General features: G+C 39.8%; 1 protein-coding gene, 1 long non-coding RNA gene and 1 other non-coding gene across 6 annotated transcripts in view; 2 read left to right on the top strand and 1 right to left on the bottom strand.

The window, feature by feature from the left end:
- Nucleotides 1–8,684, bottom strand: part of SETD2 (SET domain containing 2, histone lysine methyltransferase) — a 109,599-nt gene extending 100,915 nt beyond the window's left edge. For all 4 annotated transcript variants that reach the window (XR_002136692.2, XM_019724006.2, XM_019724007.2 and 1 more), the window contains exon 1: nt 8,466–8,684. Coding sequence is in view for 3 of the 4 variants with exons in the window: in XM_019724006.2 (XP_019579565.2) it covers nt 8,466–8,536 (71 nt within the window). In the remaining variant the exon portion in view is untranslated. The remainder of the gene's footprint in view (nt 1–8,465) is intronic.
- On the top strand, nt 146–249 carry LOC141567380 (small nucleolar RNA U13). Its single transcript, XR_012489974.1, has one exon. It is a non-coding gene; the product is annotated as a small nucleolar RNA U13 (small nucleolar RNA).
- Nucleotides 8,685–8,870: 186 nt separating the features above from the next.
- The window catches only part of LOC141567162 (uncharacterized), a 31,437-nt gene continuing 18,173 nt past the window's right edge, over nt 8,871–22,134 (top strand). The window contains exon 1 of the long non-coding RNA XR_012489578.1: nt 8,871–9,196. This is a non-coding gene — a long non-coding RNA (uncharacterized LOC141567162). The remainder of the gene's footprint in view (nt 9,197–22,134) is intronic.

The following is a 22,134-nucleotide window of genomic DNA, read 5'->3' as shown; positions in this document are numbered from 1 at the left end:
TCTTAGTTCACAGGCTGTATAAAACACGCATGCAGGCGGATTTTGGCCCAATGTCCAATTTGCCAACCCCTGTTCTAAATTGTGCCTTTTACAAAAATCAAAATATTATATTCATTGATGGGCTCAAAAAAATTTACTTTAGTAGATCCTTTCGTAGTCCACAAGTGTGATGAATGGGTGTTCATGTTCTTCTGTGAGATGTGCCTACCTCAAACCTTGTTACGACATCGGCACATTACCCATCTGATATATATATAAATTACTTTAGTACACCTATGCTTAAACTATAACTAACCTGAAATTTCACTAAAACAGAACAGTGTCATTTACCCTCCTTAAACTTTCTTTTAATGAAGACAAAAGGAAAAACTTACTAACGGGGAAATTTCAAAATATGATCTAGGGTTTTGTTTTGTTTTAAGTATGTATCAACCTTGTATACCTACCTTTCTTCTACCTCTGTAGTACCATAAAACAAGCACTGATTTTTAAGTCAACTGTGAATAATGCAAATTTCTGAATCAGGGAATCATTAATTTAGGGTCTTAATGATGTCCAACTTAGAATAACTCACGTTAGAGTAATAATGGTCCCATTTTCCAAACAATTCTTCAGGTAGAGAAAACATCTATAGATATCCAAGCAAGTTACATGGAAGTTTATTTCAAAGTAACAATAATTGTATAGCCTATCCTGTTAATCTACAACCACTTGATTCCCTAGTAGCAGCAATGAAGAATGATGCATGTCTCTTTGGTATCTTATGCTCCCACCATATATTCACTATTGCTAATTGTGAGCGCTGTCCATTTGTCCAAAAACCATGAGTTCAAGCCTAATGGCACCCTTGGACTAGGACTACCTCAGCACCAGGACACAGCTGGCACTGAGAACAAAAGCAGCACAAGCAGCAGCACAGCCGTGTGCATGACACGAGAAAGGCATAAACTAAACTCTCCCCCTCTCAACAAAAGGCAAATTAGTACATCAATTATGTTACAGGACAATAAAATAATTTTGTTAGAAATAGGTGAAAACGCACTCCTGAAGTTTCCCCGAAGGTAACTACAGTAAGTATACTCTTTAAGCTTAAATTTAGTTTGCCATGTCCATTAAAAAATAAATACAAAACTTTTATTGTATAACTATTCAGGAAGCCAACTGTCACAATTATAAAAAGTATAGTATTTTTGGCAGATTAACAGCAGTTTATGTAAGGAAGTAATGTCAAGAGCTGAATATCAACACATTGAAACAGTGGTAGTCAAATATAAAACCAGTGTTTCCCCAATTATAGTACTGCTCGCGTGCATGAGAGAGAGACAATGAGACTACCAAGAAATACCTGGTGCTCATCTTTCTTTGACTACTTTTCTTCCTTATTAGACGAGATAATAGTGTCAGAGGATGTGAAATTTGGGCAGGAGTTTGAACCTGGCTGTGATAGGACATTTTTTTCAGTTGTGCATATGCTAACAGCAAAATTTATTTGTTAGCTATGTGCTTTTGTGAAATGTATCCACTGCTTGTGTTTTCTTCTTGTCATCATTACTATTTTTTCCATATAAATATCTTAAAAGATGTGTTTGCATGCATGTGTATTTTTATAATTCTTCGACTTTTAAGATACACTATGGGTGGTTATTAATACAAAACATCAAGAAAAGCTAACATTTCACCGGAGCCTAACATTCTTTCATATGATTTAGACTTGTTTGGTTCTGTTGCTAGTACCTAAGGGATTTTGTAATCCTGTATACTAGAAAATAAAAAGATTATAATGAATGTGTTATAGAGACTTACTCTTAAATGGAGGAATCCCAGTAACCAGCTGCTGGGTACACAGTTGTACATACTCAATAAATGTTTCAGTTGACTTGATTCCTCGTAACTATCATTTTCACCACAGAAGCATTAGCATAAAATTTGTAGCTTATGTTACAGAGTTGATACAAATACTCTAATCTAGAATTTATAAATTAATAGAAGAGTTGTATTTTTAACCAGGCAATTTTAGAAAGTCTTTGTGTGTGCTGAATATCACAACAAACGGATTTCCATACAAAAGGTTTTTGCAGCCATCTATATAATTTATGAAAAATGTTAGCTCTACATTAACACAAAATTCGTGAAATTTTAAACTTGGCATGGATCATCTGCCTGTTAAAATAGAGTACGTAATTAATAACTATTCATCAAGAGGCCAAATATCAAAGGCAAGACTCAAAATACCAGTTAGTCCATGGGTCTCCAGGGAGCTAATCATGAAGCAAATATTGGTGATTAGTATCCAGCCCTCCCCAAAGAGAGGCTGTAACTGTACTTGGTAGGAACTGGGCAGCAGGAAAAGTTACAGTCAGAAACGGACTTGCTCCAGGTTCTTGCAGGCCCACAGCAGGCTCCCAGGAAGCAGACCTCCCAGCAGCCTGCCAGCATGGTCACACTCCTACAGACACCTACACACCATCCCAAGGATATCTTCACTTGTGAGATGTTAGCATCTGACAGGAAAAGCATTCTAAAATAAAAAGCATCTATAGGAATTCAGACCAATGTTAAACTTCCACCTAAATGACCAATGTAAATTTGCTCAGTTGGAAAAGACGCTGAGGTAAATGTCAGCTTGATTTGGGGGAAAAAAACACACAAAAAAAACCCTACCAAATTGAATATAAAGTACATTATACATGAATTGCAAAGCTAAGGGACTCAATACAACATTTTATTAGGAGACGACAACCAAAAATTACACAATGTAATTGCCTCTCATTTGAATCCACGAAAGTAGACTTCCAAATATAAATCCCATTATGAAAAACAACAAACCTATTGAATTTTCAGTTGGCCAACTTCAAACCAACCATTTTCAAGAGTGTGTGCTAATGCCTTGAGTTTTCTCCTTAAAATAACCAAGCAACTAATCAAAGTAGGGCAGGAATAAAAGCTCTTTTATCTATCAGAACGAGACAGGGCAAACAGACATAACTATGGACAATAAATTTTTTTAAAAAGCATGAGTCAAACTCTATAAACAAAATCATGAAAACATTATCACAAATTACCAGATATACTCACACCATAAGGAAACATTTGGAAGGAGACACCTTCCACACAGTACATGTCCTAAGGCCCTTTTAAACTGCTTAACATGATAACCAGACACCTTAAGAAAACAAAGCAGTATAGTATATCCATAGTATAGGAAATTGCCTGTTTAAAAAGTTGAGCATGTTATATGTAAGTGCAAACATGCAGACGATACATTATGCAGAAAAAAGGTAGAATGGTATGTGTAGTATGTGAAAACAAAAATCAAAAGAAAAAGGTCTGGAAAGGTATATACTACATTGTTAGTGGTGGTTACCTCTTAGATGTGGGATTTAGAGGTGGAGTGGGGAAGAGGTGTTAAGGGTGGATTGTTACTGTCTCCTCTATAAACATCTGCACTACCTTACCCTTTTGCAATAACCATTTATTGTTTTGGTAATTTAAAAAAGAAACCATTTTAAACATAACTACCAGATACTTACTGTTTTTAAAATATCACATTTATGGTTAGTACAAAGAGATCATAATAAAGTACCTCCAAAGCTTGAATTTAAAGCTCTATCCTCAGAGATTAAAGACTGAGAGATATGACAATTATTTGAAATGTGTAATTCTAGACTGAAAAAAGAAGACACTAGTAGGACAACTGGAAAAATTTAAGTATGACCTGTATAAAGGTAACAGTATTGTTACGTTCAATTGCCTTAATTTGATTACTGTATATTGGTTACCTAAGAGAATGCTTGTTCTTATGTAATATTATGAAATATTTAGGGGTGAAGGGTCATAATGTTTGCAACTTATTCTCAAATGGTTGAGCCAAAAATAAACAAACACATGTCTTTATTTTTATATAGAAAGATAAAATAAATGTGGCAAAATTTCAATTACTAGTTAATGTAGATGAAAATATATATAAATTCTTTATTCTTTTTTTTAATTTTTTTTATTGGGGAATATTGGGAAACGGTGTTTTTTTAGTCTCGTCCTTCAATCTAGTTGTGGAGGGCACAGCTCACTGGTCCATGTGGGAATCGAACTGGCAACCCTGTTGTTCAGGGCTCACATTCTAAACAACTGAGCCATCCAGCCACCCCTCATTATACTATTCTTGAAACTTTGAAATTTTTTCAAAATAAAAGGCTTTCTTTTTTTTCCTAAAGAGTGGATCTCTCAAAAAACAAAAGAGGGGCGGCCAGATGGCTCAGTTGGTTAGAGTGTGAGCTCTTAAAAGGGTTGCTGGTTCGATTCCCACATGGGCCAGTGAGCTGCACCCTCTACAACTAGATTGAAGACAACGAGCTGCAGCTGGATTGCTCAGTTGGTTAGAGCACGAGCTCTTAACAAGGTTGCTGATTCAATTCCCGCATGGGATGGTGTACTAGTAGTAAAAACCCAGGTAATGTTAATATGTAGTTCGCTGTTTACACTAGTAATAAAAAGAAATGCTAACTTCTAGTTAGAGGTTAGTGAACAGGTAATTTCCCCCAGTTGTTTATGGACACTGCCCATGTTAACACCCTCACACTGCACACTGTAACAATCCTCTTAACACTGCAGTCTAAAAGGATTCGTCCTGGGTCCTTCTCTCTTTCTACACTGGCTCCCTTGGTGATCTCATCCAGTCTAGTGGCTCTGAATACTACCTAAGCTGATGACTACAAAATTTATCTCTAGTCCAGACCTTCCTCTGACCTTCAGACTTGGATATGAATTCCACCCAAATGTCTAACAGGCATCCCAAACTTTCATGTCTAAAACTGAACTCCGAATCTATTCCCCAAACTTACTCTTCTCACAGTCATCCCTACCTTAGTTGATAGCAACACCATCCTTCTAACTGCTCAGTCCAAAAGCCTTGCAATCGTCCTTGGCTCCTCTTTCACATGCTACATCTGATCTATCAACAAGTCACATTGGTTTGATTTTCAACGTACATCCAGAATTCAACCATTTCTCACCATCTCCTGTTACCACCTTGGTACAAGTCACCAACATTTCTCTCCTAGATGACTAGCTTCTTTACAAGTCTCCCTGCTTTTACTACTGTTTCCCCTGCAAACTAAGTAGATCCTTCTGAAGCTGAAAGCAAACCGTCATTCCTCTGTTGAAAGCTCTAGGAAAAGTCCTTAGGATAGCTCTACGAAGACCTGTGAACAGGAAAAGTCCTTAGGATAGCTCTAAGAAGACCCGTGAAAAGTGCACCCCACCCTGACCCAATCTACTATTACTCCTTTTTGTTCATTCCATCTAGCCATACTGGGCAAAACTCACTAGGTCTGCCTCAGTGCCTTGGAACTAACTAGTCTCTCTTTCCCATCAGATATTAACGTGCCCAACTCCTTTCCCTTTGAGTCTTGGCCTACATATCTCTCAAGAAGGCTCACCCAGTCCACCTCACTTTAAATCACAACAACTTCCTCAGAAATTCTGGCTCCCCCTTGCTCTTCCCCATTTTTCAAAGCACTTACCTTTCAACATTCTGTATTATTGTTTACCACCCCTGACTAGCAGGTGCCCCCGAGGGCAAAATTTTGTTTTGTACATCCTCTAGTGTGCCTATGTTTGGCACAAAATAGATACCCATATGTTCAAAGAACAGCATTTCTACAACTGTCAAGTACTTGCCTGTCTCTAGAAAACTCTGACTGGCTCTAATTTACAGTGTCCTCAACACCTGGCCCTGAGCTTGCAGGATAGCAGACACCTAATGCACAGATACTCAGGTGATTACAGCCATTTTCACCTGAAACATAAGCCTATATGCCACCCAAAAAAAGCCAAGTCTTACAGCTGTGCCTGATTAAAGTTTGAGTACAAGATAAATACAGAACATCAGGTTCCAACTGTTACTTCACTCAAACTGAAATTATGTTTCATGCCTCAATTTCTTCATGTATCTAAGAAACATTTCAAACTACTTAAAGTCTAAAAAGGGTGCCTGGTTATTCCTTCCGCCAGCCATGTCACCCCCTCACAAGCCCACCTGATCTTTTCATGCTTTACTTAAAATCCTAACTCTTAAACGCTTCCCCTGATTACCCCAGCTAGATGAACTTACACGCCACACTCTGTGCCAAGTGCTTTTCATACATTCTTCTCATTCAATCCTCCCAAAAGTCCTATAAGGTTGCTACCATTATGATACCTATTTCAAAGATGAGAAAACCCAAGCTTAGAGAGACAAAGTCACTTGTCCGAGGTCCAACTAGTGCTCAAACCCAGGTCTCTGAAATCCAAATCCACTTTCTTTAACCTTACAGTCTACTGCTTGCCTCTCTCCAGTGGTACACTCTCTCACACATACTACCTCACAGGGTTTGCTGTCACTTCAGTTCTCTAGGCTTCAGTTTCTGCATCTGTAAAACAGGTGATATTGTTCAGAATACCTGTCAAGCTCCCTTCCAGTTCTTACAATATTACAGCAGAAAAGATTTTATAATTCTTTATACAGTCCAGGCAGGTCAACCCACACACATATACACATATTTTGGAACTTACTTAGTTAGAAATCTGAAGCAGTGGAGACAGAAGAGCAGTGAAAAAAACTCCAAGACCTTGTGTAAAACAATAAAACATTCTTGGTTCCTCCCCACTCATGTCTATCAAGTGGCACTTCTGAGTCCCTTTTCCCACATAGTATGAAAAACTACGTTTTCCCCTAAGAAGTGTAAGGATGTGACCCTTAAAGCTTCTGGACCACACCAAACAACCTGGAAAGGAACTGAGAGCAGGCACTTAGCCCATTCAGGGGCTGCCATGTTATTTTGTACAGGACAAGGGCTCAAAAGCAGTTTATTGGACCATAACACAGAAGTTTGTTTTGTTCTGTTTTTTTAGGTTTTCCAAGTCCCAAACTAAAAGCGTACAACGTGAGTTTTGGAATTCGACTGATGATTGTGTGCAGTAAATCAAAAGTCTAATTAAGGTCCTGTTAACCTAAAAGCAAGAACGCATGAAAGCAGAAACCCATGCTGAGAAAACTCACTATTGCAAATAAGAGTTGGGTTTTGTTTTAGAAAGGCAGAATAATTATTTCTCTTTTTGTGCACAGATAACCATCAACACCCCAACAGAATCCTGCCGTGTTGCCATCCAACCTAAGAACTATCAAGTAAGATCCAGACATTTTTGGACCAAGATAAAAGGATTTAGCAAGAGGTTCAAAAAAAGGGCTGTAGCAGAACTAAGGTAAAATGTGTCCAAAGAGGAAATCTATTGGTATCATTCTCGTCATAAAAGTGACAGTTTTATGTGAAATCCCTAGCAACGTTCAGTTTGAAATGAGTCAAAATGAGTGCCATGGTAGGTCTAGACTTCAACCAACACCAGCAAATGGAGTTTAAGAATAGCTTTGTAAAACAATAGTCTTGTGAGGGCGTAGGGAAAGAAGTGAATCCAGGCTCTGGGGAGGAAGCTCTCTGAGGTTATCAGATACAGTAGCAGACACAGCCCTTAACAAAAATGTTAAAATGTCCTAGGCTGAAAAAACACTACCGGGCAAAATTCTATTTCGGTTTTCCAGAATACTGTCTCTTTAGGGAATCCTCCCACGATTCCCGGTTTTTAAGTAAGTAAGTCTTCACAGAGGGTAGAAAGTCATCCAGTTAGGGTGAGAGGTTCATGTTGTCAAAGAAGCCGAGTGTCCTTTCGAAAGTGTGCAGATCCCTGAATCTGGAAGAGAACGTATACCCCTCCGAAGGCTTTCACTTTCGCGAGGAAAAACAACACGGTGTCATCTCAACATCGGGGCCACACAAACCTCGCCACCATTACAAAACCGAAGTGCCAAAGGTGCCGAATCTGAAGCCGGAAGCATTACGAGGCCAGGATCGAGTTCCAGCAGAAAAGAATCTAACCCGAGAGTGCAGCACGAGTCCCTCCGAGGCCCCGAGCCCAGCGACGCGCGCTAGGCCCTTCCGGTCCAAGCCGCCGTCGCCGGGAGGCCGGGAGACGGGCCGGGCTTCCACCCGAGCCCGGGGATTCGCGGCCTACCATCGCCGGTGTCCTCTCGCTCAGTCCGGCACCGGCAGCTCCTCCGGCTCGCCACCTTCGCCTGCAGAGCGGCCTGAGCGAGCCGTAGGGAGCAGGAGGAGACCGCCCGGCCTCGGACCGGCCGGGTCGGTGCGGACGCGACGGCGGCAGCAGCAGCAGAGGCCGTAGCCGCCCCTCCCCCACCGACCCGGCCCAACCGCCGCTGCAACGCGAGTAGCGGCGCCAACACCGGGCCCAACGGCCGACCCGCGGCGGCCCGGGCGAGGCGGCGGCGCGGGCCTGCTCTTCACGCCGCCCGCGCCAGTCCACCGAGGGCCCGTTACTCCTCGCGCTGGCCCGCGCCGCCGCCCGTCACGACGCGCCGCCCTCGGCTCGGGCTGAGGAGGCCGACGGCAGATGGAGGCCGTGGAGCTGATACTTACTCAGGGGTCGGGTGCTCGGGGTCGTAGAAATCCCCCATCTTCGGAGGTGGCTGCGGCGGCAGCTGCTTCATCTGGAGCGGCTGGAGGCGGCGACGCGAGCCCCCTCCCCACGGCAGGGCGACGCAAGGGAGGGGAGGGGAGGGGAGGAGGCCGCTGGTCCGACCGCGGCGGCGGCGGCGGCGGCAGGGGCGGCCCGCGTCGCTAGCTCGCTCCCTCGCTCCCTCCCTCCCTCCGGCGCCCGCCCGCCCGCCGCTCTCTCCCCCACACTCTCACTTGAGGAGCGACGCGCACCCCGCCCGCCCCTCAGCCGCAATAGGCCCGGCCCCTTAAAGAGACACGCACGGTACGCGCGTCAGCCGCCGCCACTCGGAGCGCCTGCAGCTGCTGGTCAACCCCAGGCGGGCGCGGGCTGGGCTAGGCGCAGCTGGCCGACCGGCCGGACCCTGCGTGCGGCTTCCCGGAACAATAAGCCCCGGGCCTGAGCGCTGTTGGCCCGCCCCGGACCTAGAGAGGCGGCTCCGCGACCCCTCCCTCGAGCCCACTGAGGTGGCGGGGGACTGAGGCGTGACCTGGGCCAGCCCAGGGTTGTTGGCAGGCGACGTCGAGAGAACAGCCCGAACCCACCGGGACACTAGCCTTCTTGCCCTGCGGCCCTCGAAGACCTGCCCTCCTGGAGCGCCGGAATGCACAGCGGCGCCGAGGGCCGCTATCTCGGGCCCCGGGGCTCTGAGGTAACGTGGTCGCCGCGCCTCGCGTGCGACCCTCTCGCCCGTCTCCATCATTTCTCCTCGCTTCCTCTCTTCTTGCCCCTTCATCTCGCCCCCTCAACAGATATGGAGACGCAGCTAAGCCGGGGGTTCGCCCTAAACCAGGTTCCCGGGATGCCCCCTTCTTCCTACCGCTGGTCGCCTGCTCCCACTGCCCACCTGCCCGCGGCGTCCCCACCACCCACACCTTCCCTGGGAGCAGCATTCTGCCCCCACCCCGCATCTGGAAGGCTGCAGCTCCGGTCTTTTGCGTGGTTCGTGAGACCTTTGAGGAAATGTCCTTTTAAAAAAAGATTAATCACTTTCCTGCAAAAATGACACGGTGAGATTAAGTAGGATAACTTGAAAGGGCTACGGGTTTTTAGTTATTTTTGGAATGAGAAGCAAGAATGTATAAAGCCATTAGCTAAACTCTCAGGATATTGAAGAGTTTATTGCAGTTGGTCACTTTGAAATTGGGGCTCATAGGATCAGCTTTTTTGTGAGTTGGTCTTTTTTTCCACTGTAATTTTGAGTCGGAATTTACAAGCAAACATCTGGATGGAGGTCTGTCTGTCTTATGGGTTGAATGTTTGTGTACCCACCCCCACCAAGATCATATGTTTAAATCCCAAATCCCAAGATGACGGCATTAGGAGGTAGGACCTTTAGAAGGTGATTATTAGGTCTTGAGCGTACAGCTGGCATGAATGAGATTAGTGCCCTTATAAAAGAGACCCCACTGAGCTCTCTCCACCTCTAATACCATGTGAGGCTACAATGAGAAAAGGCAGTCTGCAACCCAGAAGAGGGCTCTCACCACAACTCAGCTCTGCTGGCACCTTGGTCTTGGACTTACGGCCTCCAGAACTGTGAGAAATAGATTTCTGTTGTTTGTAGTCACCCAGTCTATGGGATTGTTATAACAGCCTGAATTAGCATAATGCACTATGTCATAACTACTGAAATGTGATCTAAGAGCATAGACATTCTTTACTGTGTGTGTGTGTGTGAATAATAATTCTGACAGTGTCTATTAATGTTTGATCATCACTGTTTTCTCTCACTTGGGGATTATCTTGGCTTTTTTTTCTGGTGCCTTTAGGCATAGGGTCCAGATTCAGGGACAATCCAACTCTCTAGGTTCAAGTCTTCTCTACAGACCGTGAATGTTACCTAATTTCTCCGTGCTTTTTCTCATTGTAAGAGAATATTAATGTGGACAGGTCTTTCACGGTTGTGAGGAATAATATTTGTAAAGCCTGAAACCTTCAATAAATGTCGGCTCTTATTCAGACATAGTGCAGTTAAGAGCCAGCTATACCTGGCATTGTGTACCAGCACTGCCACTTTCTAGCTATGTGACATTGGGCATGGGTACTTTTCATCCATAAAACAGGGGGTAGTCTACATGGCACTGAGGATGTTGTGATTATTCAACTAAAATGTATGAAACATGCTTGTGCAATGCCTCTCATTAAGTGTCCAGTAAGTGTTATCATATTTCATTCAGGCTTTGAAAGAATAGATTGGGCCATGCCTTACATGCCACGTAGGCCACTGGGAGCCACTTGACACTGGAGAGACAGGTAGTAAAGGGCTATTTTAATTATAGGTGGAGATGGCTAAAACAATGTAAATATGCGGTGTTAAGGACCTAAACTGAGGTGAATGAGAAAAAAGCAGTCAGGTACAGGTTTTCTATTTCCTTAATAACAAACAGTTCTCTTGCAGGAGGTGGTACAGCTGGGCTCCATAAGCATGAAACCATGGGGGTCAGTGGGAAATACCAAGCCCAAACATTAGTAAATGAACCAAATTTTTACAGGCAAGATTGTTAGAAGATTGAGCGCTACTAAATGCCCTCATCTATTATTGTACTAGGGGTTCTTTGTACACACATTTTAAAATCAAAGACAATGCATCCTCAGAACACGTACTTGGGCCTGGCTTCCCGACCAAAGCTGTGGAATAATTTGATCTTTAACCTATAATTATTAGATACTGTCTCCTACTTTCTTACATAAAATAAAGCCTTCTGCAAATGTGTGTCAACATAAGAACCTCCAGACCTGTAGAGAATTTTTATGAGTTTATTTGAGCCATACTGACAGTTGCCAGGTAGCAAGATCTCCAGTGCTCCAGGGAATAACAGTTTTTTGTTTTGTTTTGTTTTTTTAATTTTATTGGGGAATATTGGGGAACAGTGTATTTCTCCAGGGCCCATCAGCCCCAAGTTGTCCTTCAATCTAGTTGTGGAGGGCGCAGCTCAGCTCAAAGTCCAGTCACCATTTTTAATCTTTAGTTGCAGGGGGCGCAGCCCACCATCCCATGCGGGAATTGAATGGGCAGCCTTGTTAAGAGCTCGCTCTCTAACCAACTGAGCCATCCAATTGCCCCTCCAGCAGCTCAGCTGCAGCTTGTTGTCATCAATCTAGTGGAGGGCGAAGCTTGCTGGCTGGTGTGGGAATTGAACCAAGAGCTCGCACTCTAACCAACTGAGCCATTTGGCCACCCTGGGAGAATAACAGTTTTGCCGCTTGTTTTATTCATTTGAAATTGAGGAGGAAATGTAAGGAAGATTATGTGAAGGTGGGAAGACACATGGCAGGGAGTAGACTATAGGATGGGTAACAAGACTGTGTGCTGCTCTCTTGAGTGTGGTTACAGCTTATTTCAAAGGTGTATTAATCCTAGATGCACAGAAACACTGAACAGGGCTTGCTTGAGGCAAAGATAAACTAAAAAGTTACGTGCCTGGCGCGTGACTACCCACCATGACCTGCCCAGTTAGGAATTTATGGTCAGATCACTCTGTGACGTTACTTTCCATAGAACCCCTTTTTCAGTCCACATGTGTTTGAAGGAAAAATGTCAAAAGTCTTAAAGTAAAAAAGAGGCATCCCATTTCTAGAGTACTAAAACCCATAAAAATCTTCATAATTGCTCCTGCCATTCATTAACTGCCTTCTGTCAGCTCTGACCACTCTCATCCCAGGGGACCCCATGGTAGCCAGTAGTGAGTGAAACAGAGTTGACTCCGGCATCTCTTGACTTAGGGGAGTCAGAAGGCCAGAGGTTGGACACTGCCCACAGTTTGGCTCCAGGTACCTGGTAAAGGGATGAGAAAAGGAAAAATAGTGTTGAGGGGGAGGGAGGAACACCAGTTGATTCCCTGAACACATTCTCCAAAACTACTATTTGTAAACAAAAGTTTTGCGGTAATGTATTGACAGACAGTTCTTCTTAGGACTGACACAACACAGAAGCAATAAAATCAAGATAGGGAGGTCCTCTGACGTGCCTTTTTTCAATATGCCCAGGCCAAAACACTGCTGCCTCAAATGGGAACCTGGCTAAGTAAGGTTTTAGGAAAGAAAGAAGAGGTGGTTTTCCCTTGAACCCATAGCTGGAGTTGAGTGGGGAAGCCACTCCTATCCACTCACTCTTGCCTTTTCCCATCCCACTCTTTCCTCACCAAATCCTTCTCCCAAGTGAAGGTTGTCAGAGGACTGGTTGTGCTCGTCAAAAGATGCAAACTTGGAAGGGATAAGCAAGCCCCAGTCCTTGAGTCCTAGAACTCATCCCCATCTAGGGTCATGTGTCTAAAGCATGGTAGAGCCAGGATTTGAACCTGGTTATCTTATTCAAAACATTTTGACACCAAAAAATCTCGAGTTTACCAACAGAAAATAATAATCCCTGATATAAGAAGAAATGATGAGCAAAGAAATAGGTAAATAAGTGGTTAAAACTCAAAAATATTTATGTATAAAGTAGTAATAATAACAACACATAATTTGTGATTAAAAAAGTAAAGCAAGATAGATATGATATCCTGGACAATGAAGTCATAATTTGAAAGAGGGTGATGCCTGGAGTTGAAGTTTTCTAAGGTCCTTGTATTGTTTGGGAAGAGGATGAAAACACTATGTTTGAGCTTTATGATTTCCTAATCAATAGAGGGGGAAATAGAATTTAGAAACAAAAGAAGCAAGATCTGAACATAGAAAACAGAAACAAAAATGGTGAAACAAATAGAAATCACAAATAATATGGTAAAAAATAATACAAATATGTCAGTAATTACAGTAAATAGAATAAACTCTCTAGTTTAAAAAAAGTATAAAACGGACAAAATAAAATCCAACTGTATGTTATTTTTGAGATAGTCTTAAAAACAGAATACAGAAAGATGTGAAAGGATAGAAAAAGATGTCAGGCTGATATAACAGTAGAAAAGCTGGTAGAGCTATGTTAACATCAGACCAACTGTAAGTAAAGTACTAAATAATGATAAAAAGTCCGGGACCTTACAACTTGGTAATTCTAAACATTTATATACCTAACTACATATCTATAAAATATAAAAAGCAAAACTTGACAGAACTACAAAGAAAAATTGATAAAATTTACCACTGTAATGGAGATTTTAACACCTTAAAATAAACAAGAATCAGAAGATACAAGCAACACAATTAAGACAATTGAATTAATATGTAAAGTGTTGCTCAACAATTAAGAGCATTCACATCCTTCTAATGAACATATGGATTATTTATGAAAATTGACCACATGTAAGTTCATGTAGTAATTTTCAACAAATTTCAAGTGATTTATGTTATATAGGCTACATTCTCTGATCACCATACAACTAAGTTAGAAAATCACTAATAAGCAAGGGAAATACATTTAGAAATTCAAAAGCAAACTTGTAAATAACTCATTGGTCAAAAATATATATAATGGGAAACACAAAATAATTGGAATTAAAAAATGAAATAACCAAATAGCAAAATTGTACAATACGAGTATAGCTAAAACAGTAATTAGAAGGAAATTTAGAAATCTAAATGTTATGTTATAGGGAAAAAATATAATTAACAAATTCCATGTCAAACTTAAGATTTAAAGTAGAAGTAAAGAAATAATAAAAATGAAAAGTACAAAATTAATGTAAGAAATAAAAGACATTTAATGGAGAAGATGCACAAAGCCAAAAATTGATTCTTTAAAAGGCTGTTAATCAACTTCGGTAAAATTGGGGAAAATATGGAAGATACAAATAAATAATGAAAAGAGGGGAAAAAAACTGGAAACTATAGAGATTGTAAAATAAAAAATAAAAAAATGTGATGCCAATATATTTAAAAACTTAGATCAACTTGGACAACTTCCTAAGATAATACAAATTATCAAAACTGACTCAATGAGAAATAGAAAACCGATTTGGTCCTAGAACTGTTAAAAAATGAATAACTAGTCAATTTGCCCTCAAAAAGGAAAGGGATAGATGGACAGATGAACAGACCCAGACAGGCAAGGATAGCACAAGAAAGGAAAATTATAAGCTATTCTCATTCTTGAACAAAGATGCAATAATCCAGAAAAAATTCTATTAAAACAAATCCAGCAATTTTTTAAAAAGGTAAAAATCATGATCAAGTTGAGTTTATTTCAGGAATGAAAGTTTGGACTCAATATTACAAATATTTTCATGTAACTCAACATGTTGACAACTTATAACGGTGTGGTAGGCAGAATAATAGCTCCCTAAAGATGTTCACTCCCTAATCCCTAGAACCTGTTAATAGGTTACTTTATGTGGCAAAAGGAACTTTGGTATGATTGAGTTACAGACCTTGGGATCAGGAAATTATCTGGATTATCTGGACCCAATCTAATCACAAATCCTTAAAATTGAAGGAGAAAGCAAAAAGGTGGTCAGAAAGATGCAAAATGGCAAGTACTCAACCTGCCTGTTGCTGGCCTTGAAAATGGAGGGAAGGGGCCGTGAGCCAAGGAATGTGGCAGCCTTTACAGGATGGCAATGACCTTCACTCATTTACAGCCAGCACAGGGACCATCGTCGTATGACCTCAGGGAACTGAATTCTGCTGACAACCCAAATGAGCAGGAAACATACTTTCCCCTAGAGCCTCCAGAAAGAATTGCAGCCTGCCAACATTGTTTTTCAGTTCAGTTAGACCCTTACTAGACTTCTGATGTGCAGAACTGTAAGATAATTTGTGTTGTCTTAAGCTTCTAAGTTTGTGGTAATTTGTTACAGCAGCAATCAAAAGCTAATACAGATGGGACAACTCCAGCTGTTAGAAGTTAAAAAGTACAAGTAAATAAAACATCCATTTACAAAAACACCAACACAAAAATATTGGAACTAGGTTATACCATTGGTTTTCCATCTTGTGAGAAAGTAGAAATGAAATCCCTACTTCATATTTTACCCAAAATCCAATTCCAGATAGATTAAAGACTTCAGTATAAAAAACAAAATTTGAAAAGGCTTAGAATACAGTGTAGAATAATACACTATCTTTGGGACATGCCTTTATGATAGGGAAAATTTTCTTAAAATTCAAAGTGCAAACCAACAATTGCAAAATTTAACTCCCTTAAAACTTTGTCATCAGGACAAAAAGGAAAAGGAAAAATCATAAACTAGAAGGAAAAATCTGCAACACACATAACTAATAACAACAACAAAGTATCTATCTAGAGCTACACTGTTCAAAACATTAGCTGCTAATCACATGTTGCTTTTGAGTACTTAAAATGTAACTAGACCAAATTAAGATGTGCTATACATATAAAAGACCAGATTTTAAAGAGATTTAAAAAAATTTTTTTATTGATTACATGTTGAAATGGTGATAGTTAGGTTAAGTAAATTGTATTCAGTAAAAATACTATTTAGGGCCGGCCCAGTGGCTCAAGCGGTTAGAGCTCTGTGCTCCTAACTCCGAAGGCTGCCGGTTCGATTAACAATTGCAAAATTTAACTCCCTTAAAACTTTGTCATCAGGACAAAAAGGAAAAGGAAAAATAAACTAGAAAGAAAAATCTGCAACACACATAACTAACAACAACAACAAAGTATCTGTCTAGAGCTACACTGTTCAATACATTAGCTGCTAATCACATGTTGCTTTTGAGTACTTAAAATGTAACTAGACCAAATTAAGATGTGCTATACATATAAAAGACCAGATTTTAAAGAGATTTAAATTTTTTTTTTATTGGTTACATGTTGAAATGGTGATAGTTAGGTTAAGTAAATTGTATTCAGTAAAAAATACTATTAAAATTAATTTTGCCTGTTCTCACTTTTTAAAATGTGGCTACTAGAACATTTTAAGTTACATTTGTGACCTGTATTTTATTTCTATTGGACAGCATTGATATAGAATATATAAAGAACTTATGCAAATCAGTAGAACAAGACAACCCAATTTTTTAAATTGGCAAATATCACAGAAGAGGAAAATTAATGGCCAAAAAACATTTGAAAAGATGTTTTTAGGGAATTAAGGCACAATACAGTTAGTGGGACAATGGCTTTGGAAAACAATTTGGCATTACCTAATAAAATTGAATATAAGCATACCCCACAACCCAACAATTACACTCTTAAATATGCAAACTAGAGAAACTTTTTAAATGTAATTTTTAGTTACAGCTGACATAAGATATTATATTAGTTTTAGGTGTACAACAGAGTGATTAGACACTTATATATCTTAAGTGATCACCCCATAAGTCTGATGTCCATCTGACACAGTTATTATGATATTATTGACTATATTCCCTATGCTGTACTTGACATCCCCATGGCTATTTTTATAACTGGCAATTTGTACTTCTTAATTCCTTTCATCTTTTTCGCCCATGCCCTCAACCCCCCTTCCACCTGGTGACAATGTGTTCTCTCTGAGTTTATTTCTGTTTTTGTTTGTTCGTTTATTTTCGTTTTAGATTCCGCATGTAAGTGAAATCATGGTATTTGTCTTTCTATGTTTGACTTATTTTACTTAGCATAAATACCCTCTAGTTACATCCATATTGTTGCAAATGGCAAGATTTCATTCTTTTTTATGGCTGAGTAATAGTCTATTGTACATACCTTGTTTCCCTGAAAATAAGACCGATCTTACATTAATTTTTGCTCCAAAAGACACATTAGGGCTTATGTTCAGGGGATGTCATCCTGAAAAATCATGCTAGGGCTTATTTTCTGGTTAGGTCTTATTTTCGGGGAAACACGGTACACATACACACACACACACAGATGTTTCTGTATAGAGATCCATTAAGAAATTAGGGGGGAAAATAGAGTTGAATCTGTATCTACTAACATAGTGATGTAATTGGAAAAAAGTAAGTTCCAGAGTAATATGCATTTGGAGTCTTTCAGTTAAACCAAAAGCCATAAATATGCATATTAATATAAGTGCTTGTGTAAGTATGTCTGAATAATGAGAAAGGTGCAGAAAGGGACACACTAGTCTGTTAATATTGCTAATGGTTTGGATGTGGAGGGTGAGATAAAAAAGGATTCAAAGATGAATCCTAAGTTTTTCACCTCTACAGCCGATTGGTGGAGATTTATGGAGACTAGGGGAGAAACAGGTTAGTGGATGTTGGATTAATAATTCCACTTTGAACAAATTAAGGCAGAGAAGGCTGCTAAACATTCAAATGGAGCTATTAAGTGGGCAGTTCAAAATACTGATAGGAATTTAGGGGAATGCTCCTCATAAGGAGGTATAACTTTTGGAGTCCTCGATATACAAGTGATATTTAAAGCTATAGGACTGTATGAGATCTCCTAGGGAGAAAAGGGCAGCTAAAAGGACAGGGCCCAGGATTGAGCATTTGGGAACATTAATATTTGTAGGTCATAAAGAATGATAAACCAGCAAAGGGACAAAGGTCAAGTTACGAACAAATCAGAGAGTGTGATCTCATGGAAGCCATGAGAAGAAAGCTTTTAAAATGAACAAAGTTCAGAAGCAATATGCTTCCACTCTCAGCGCTTTTCAGATTTATCCTTGTGTCAGTTATCAATTGCTATATAATAATACAGTGGCTTAAAAACAGTCATTTATTGTGCTCACAAATTTTTAGTCTGGTGGGGACTCCGGCAGAGAAAGTTTGTCTCTGCTCCACATGGCAGCAGCTGGGACAGCTCTTCTGAGAGCTAGCAGATCCCTTTCCAAAGTGGCTCCCTCGTGTTGAGAAAGAGCCAAATGAAAGCTGCATTGCCTCTTATGACCTAGCCTTAGAAGTCACATAGCATTTATTTCCACTGTATTCTATTAGTTGAAGCTATCGCTAGGTCCACCAAGGGGAGGGAACATAACTCCACCTCTTAATGAGGGAGTGGTAAGATTCTGGAAGAGCACTGGATGGGAAATACTGTTGTTACCATTTGGGGAATATATCTACACAATATCCTGGTCAGACATAACAGCTAAAAAGAAGCCTAGAGATGTGTGCACAGATGGATACCAAATTTATTGATATTCCAACCAAGTGTATAAGAATCACATTTAATGCGGTACCTCAAAGAGAGTTGTATGCAATATATATTTCATAATGGAAGGGGGAAAGCCTGTATGTAAGATGTGGCATAGAGGAAGCAGATAATTATTTAATGTTAAGAGACAAAGACCACTTATAATTATTAATGTTAGCAATATTATTATTTAAATGTTTATTTTAATGTGTCCATATAAAAGAATATCTTTTGAAAAATCATTAGTATTACCAGTTGTTCTTGGCTATTTCATTTAAAGTTAAAACAAAAATTTTAATGAAACAAAGAAAAAGACAGTGGATGGTATTCTTGAAAAAATAAGAATTCCCAAACTGGGATCAAGAAGAATCAGAAAATTTGAATAACCACAAAGTAAATAAGAGGTAGTGAAATATTTATGCCTAAAAAAAAGGTGCCAGTCTGTTTCATTAGAGAAGAGAAAGTCATATGATTATCACAATGTAAAAAATATTAATGAGGTTTAACACTCATTACTGATAAGTACCCTTAGTCAATTAGGAGTAGGAAATTTCTTTAATATGAAAATGTTTATTAGAAAATTATGGCAAACATCATAATTAATGATAGAACGTTGGGAACTTTACCATTAAAAATATAAATAAGATAACTATACTGTTAAAAGTATTGTACTAGAAGGCCTAGCAGATTAATTAATTAAAACCTATAAATAGAGAGGAAGAGGAAAAGAGTACACATTTTCTGCAGACCATATGATCCTCTATCTAGAAAATTTAAGAAAATCAACTGGCAAACTATTAGCTCTGATAAAAGGTTAACATCAATGTGGTTGGATATAAGATTAGCCTATTTTAATTCTTTCAGGAGTCTCATGATTATTCTCAAGTTAGATGGTTCACTAGAATGATTTACAAGACTTAATAGCTGGCCATACTCACAGCTAAGGCTTATAAACAGCAAAAGATACAGAGCAAGAGCAACAGAACAAAAACGTGCATCAAGCAAAGTCCAGAGAACTCAGACAAAGGCTTCCAGGTCTTTCCCCTCCTAGGGCCACAGGGGATACACTGTAGCATAAACCACAGGGACAGGTGAAATGTCTCTGCCCAAGAAAGCCCACTCTAGTCCCAGGGTCTGAAGCTTTTATCAGAGGTTAGTCATATAGGCAACTGTTCTGGCTACATTTTTCAGCACTAAACCTATAGTAATTGCTAAAGAATGTTCTTGAAATATAACAGAAGTGAAAGATGGAAACTTAGAATTATCAGGAAGAATTAAAACACAATAGAAAGAGCAAAAATATTGGTAAATACAGTAGACTTCTTGGAAGAGAGGAAGTCCCCTTAATTCCCAGTATGACATTGAAAGTGCATGCCACCTACCTTTTAATCCTGTTTCCAAGTAATTTTTCTTAACAACACCTTCATATTCCTTCAGCCAGGCATTTGAGCCCTTCCCCCACCTGTCCCAGCGTGCTTTTATAAGTTCAACTGCCCTCTATACCATTCTCTCTGTGAATCGCACACTCTTCCACCTCAGAACTACTCCCCACCATCTCCCATCAACCAAAGACCCTGTGGTTCATTGCCAGAGCTCAAGGTACCATTTATCCTTTAAGGGCAAATACAGTTGGCACCCGCCCCTCGGTATCAGTGCTATAATGAACTGAATCAGCCTTGACACTCTTGCAAATTACTTGGTATCACTCTTTCTTGGTTGATGTAAAAAAACAACAACAAACAAACAAAAAAAAACATGGTTTCTTCAGATTTCACTATTTTATTTGTTTGGAACCTCTCTAGCGACAGCCTGATGAAAAACTTAAGTCTTCAATTCTTAAGGCATTTGGTCCTGTTCATTGAATTTGACAGCTTGGATTACCTACACAAAAGCTTTCATATGAAATGGTCATTTTGTTGCATGAGCCTCATTTAAAACTGGCCCGAGGGGACATTTTGTACAGTTGGTAGAAATTTTGTGATGTCATGTTGATGCTTATGATGACTAAATTCAACTTTGACTGAATTTTTGATGCGAAAAACAAAAATCACAAAGCCTTGGAAATTGGGCCACAGAACAAAGTATGATAGTCTACTAACTCTGGCAGTGACAATGGGACAATTGCATATCCACATACAAAAGAATGAATCCGTATTATTACTTCACAAAATTAACTCAAGTGGACCAAAGTCCTAAATGTAAGAGCTAAAAATGTAGAACTCTTAGGAGAAAATACAGGGGTAAATCTTCATGACCATATATTTGGCAATGGTTTCTTAGGTATGATACCAAAACACAAGTAACAAATGAAAAAAAGAAATATATTGGACTTCATCAAAATTCAAAGATTTTGTGCTTCAATGGACACTATCAAGAAACTGAACCCATATATGAGAAAATAGGTGCAACTCATTTATCTGATAAGGGGCATGTATCTAGACTGTAAAAGAACTCTTACAACTCAATAATAAAAGGATAAATGACCCATTAAAAATGGGCAAAGGATGTGAATAGACATTTTTCCAAAGGAGGTATAAAAATGTCCAATAAGCACATGAAAAGATGCTCAACATCATTATTCAATAGGGAGATACAAGTCAAAACCACAATGAGATACTACTTCATACCCACTAGGATGGCTATCATAAAAAAGACAGGTAATAAAAAGTGGTGTTTAACATGTGAAAGTTGGTACCCTTATGCACTGCTCAGGGAAGATAAAATGGGACAGCTACTTTGGAAAACAGGCTGGCAGCTACTCAAAGGATTAAACCTAATAGAGCTACTATTTGACCCAGAATTCCGTTCCTATGTATATACCCAAGAGAAATGAAAATGTGTCTACATAAAAACTGTACTTTGTTCATAATAGCCAAAAAATGGAAACAATCCAAATGTCCATCAACTGATGAATGGCTAAAAAATTATGGTATATTCATACAATGGAATATTACTCAGCTACAGAAAGGAATGAAATACTGATACATGCTACAACAAAAATTAACCTTGAAAATATTATGCTAAGTGAAAGAAGCCAGTCACAAAAAACCACATATTGTGTGATTCCATTTAGTTGCGATGTCCAGAACAGGCAAATCTATAGAGACTATAGAAAGTAGAATAGTGGTTGCCCATGGCTGGGAGACGTGGAGTGGGAAAATAGGGAGTGACTGCTAATAGGTACAAGGCTTTTTTAGGAAGTGACAAAATGTTCTAAAATTGGATTGTGGTGACGATTGCACAACAGTGTGAATATACTAAAAACAGAATTGGATAGTTGTGACAGATGCTGTGCAGTCCACAAAGCCTAACATACTGGCTATCTCGCCCTTTACAGAAACTTTTCCCGATCTCTCCCTTGAGCAACTTTTTTTTTCACCCAGTTCCCCCAACCCCCCTCTCCTCTTCCCTTATAGTAACATTTTTTATTTTATTTTTTAAGGAGGGTGCAGCTCGCAGTGGCTCACAATGGCCTATGCGGGGATCGGACTGGCAACCTCGGTGCTACCAGTACCACACACTAACCAACTGAGCTAACCAGTCACCCCCCTTATAGTACCTTTTAAGTTGAGAAGTGTGAGTCCTCCAACTTTGTTCTTTTTAAAAAT

Source organism: Rhinolophus sinicus, linkage group LG10 (genome assembly GCF_036562045.2).
Source record: "Rhinolophus sinicus isolate RSC01 linkage group LG10, ASM3656204v1, whole genome shotgun sequence".
Lineage (NCBI taxonomy): Eukaryota > Metazoa > Chordata > Mammalia > Chiroptera > Rhinolophidae > Rhinolophus > Rhinolophus sinicus.
Note: the sequence above shows the minus strand (reverse complement) of the source record. Positions and strands in the feature narration are given on the sequence as shown.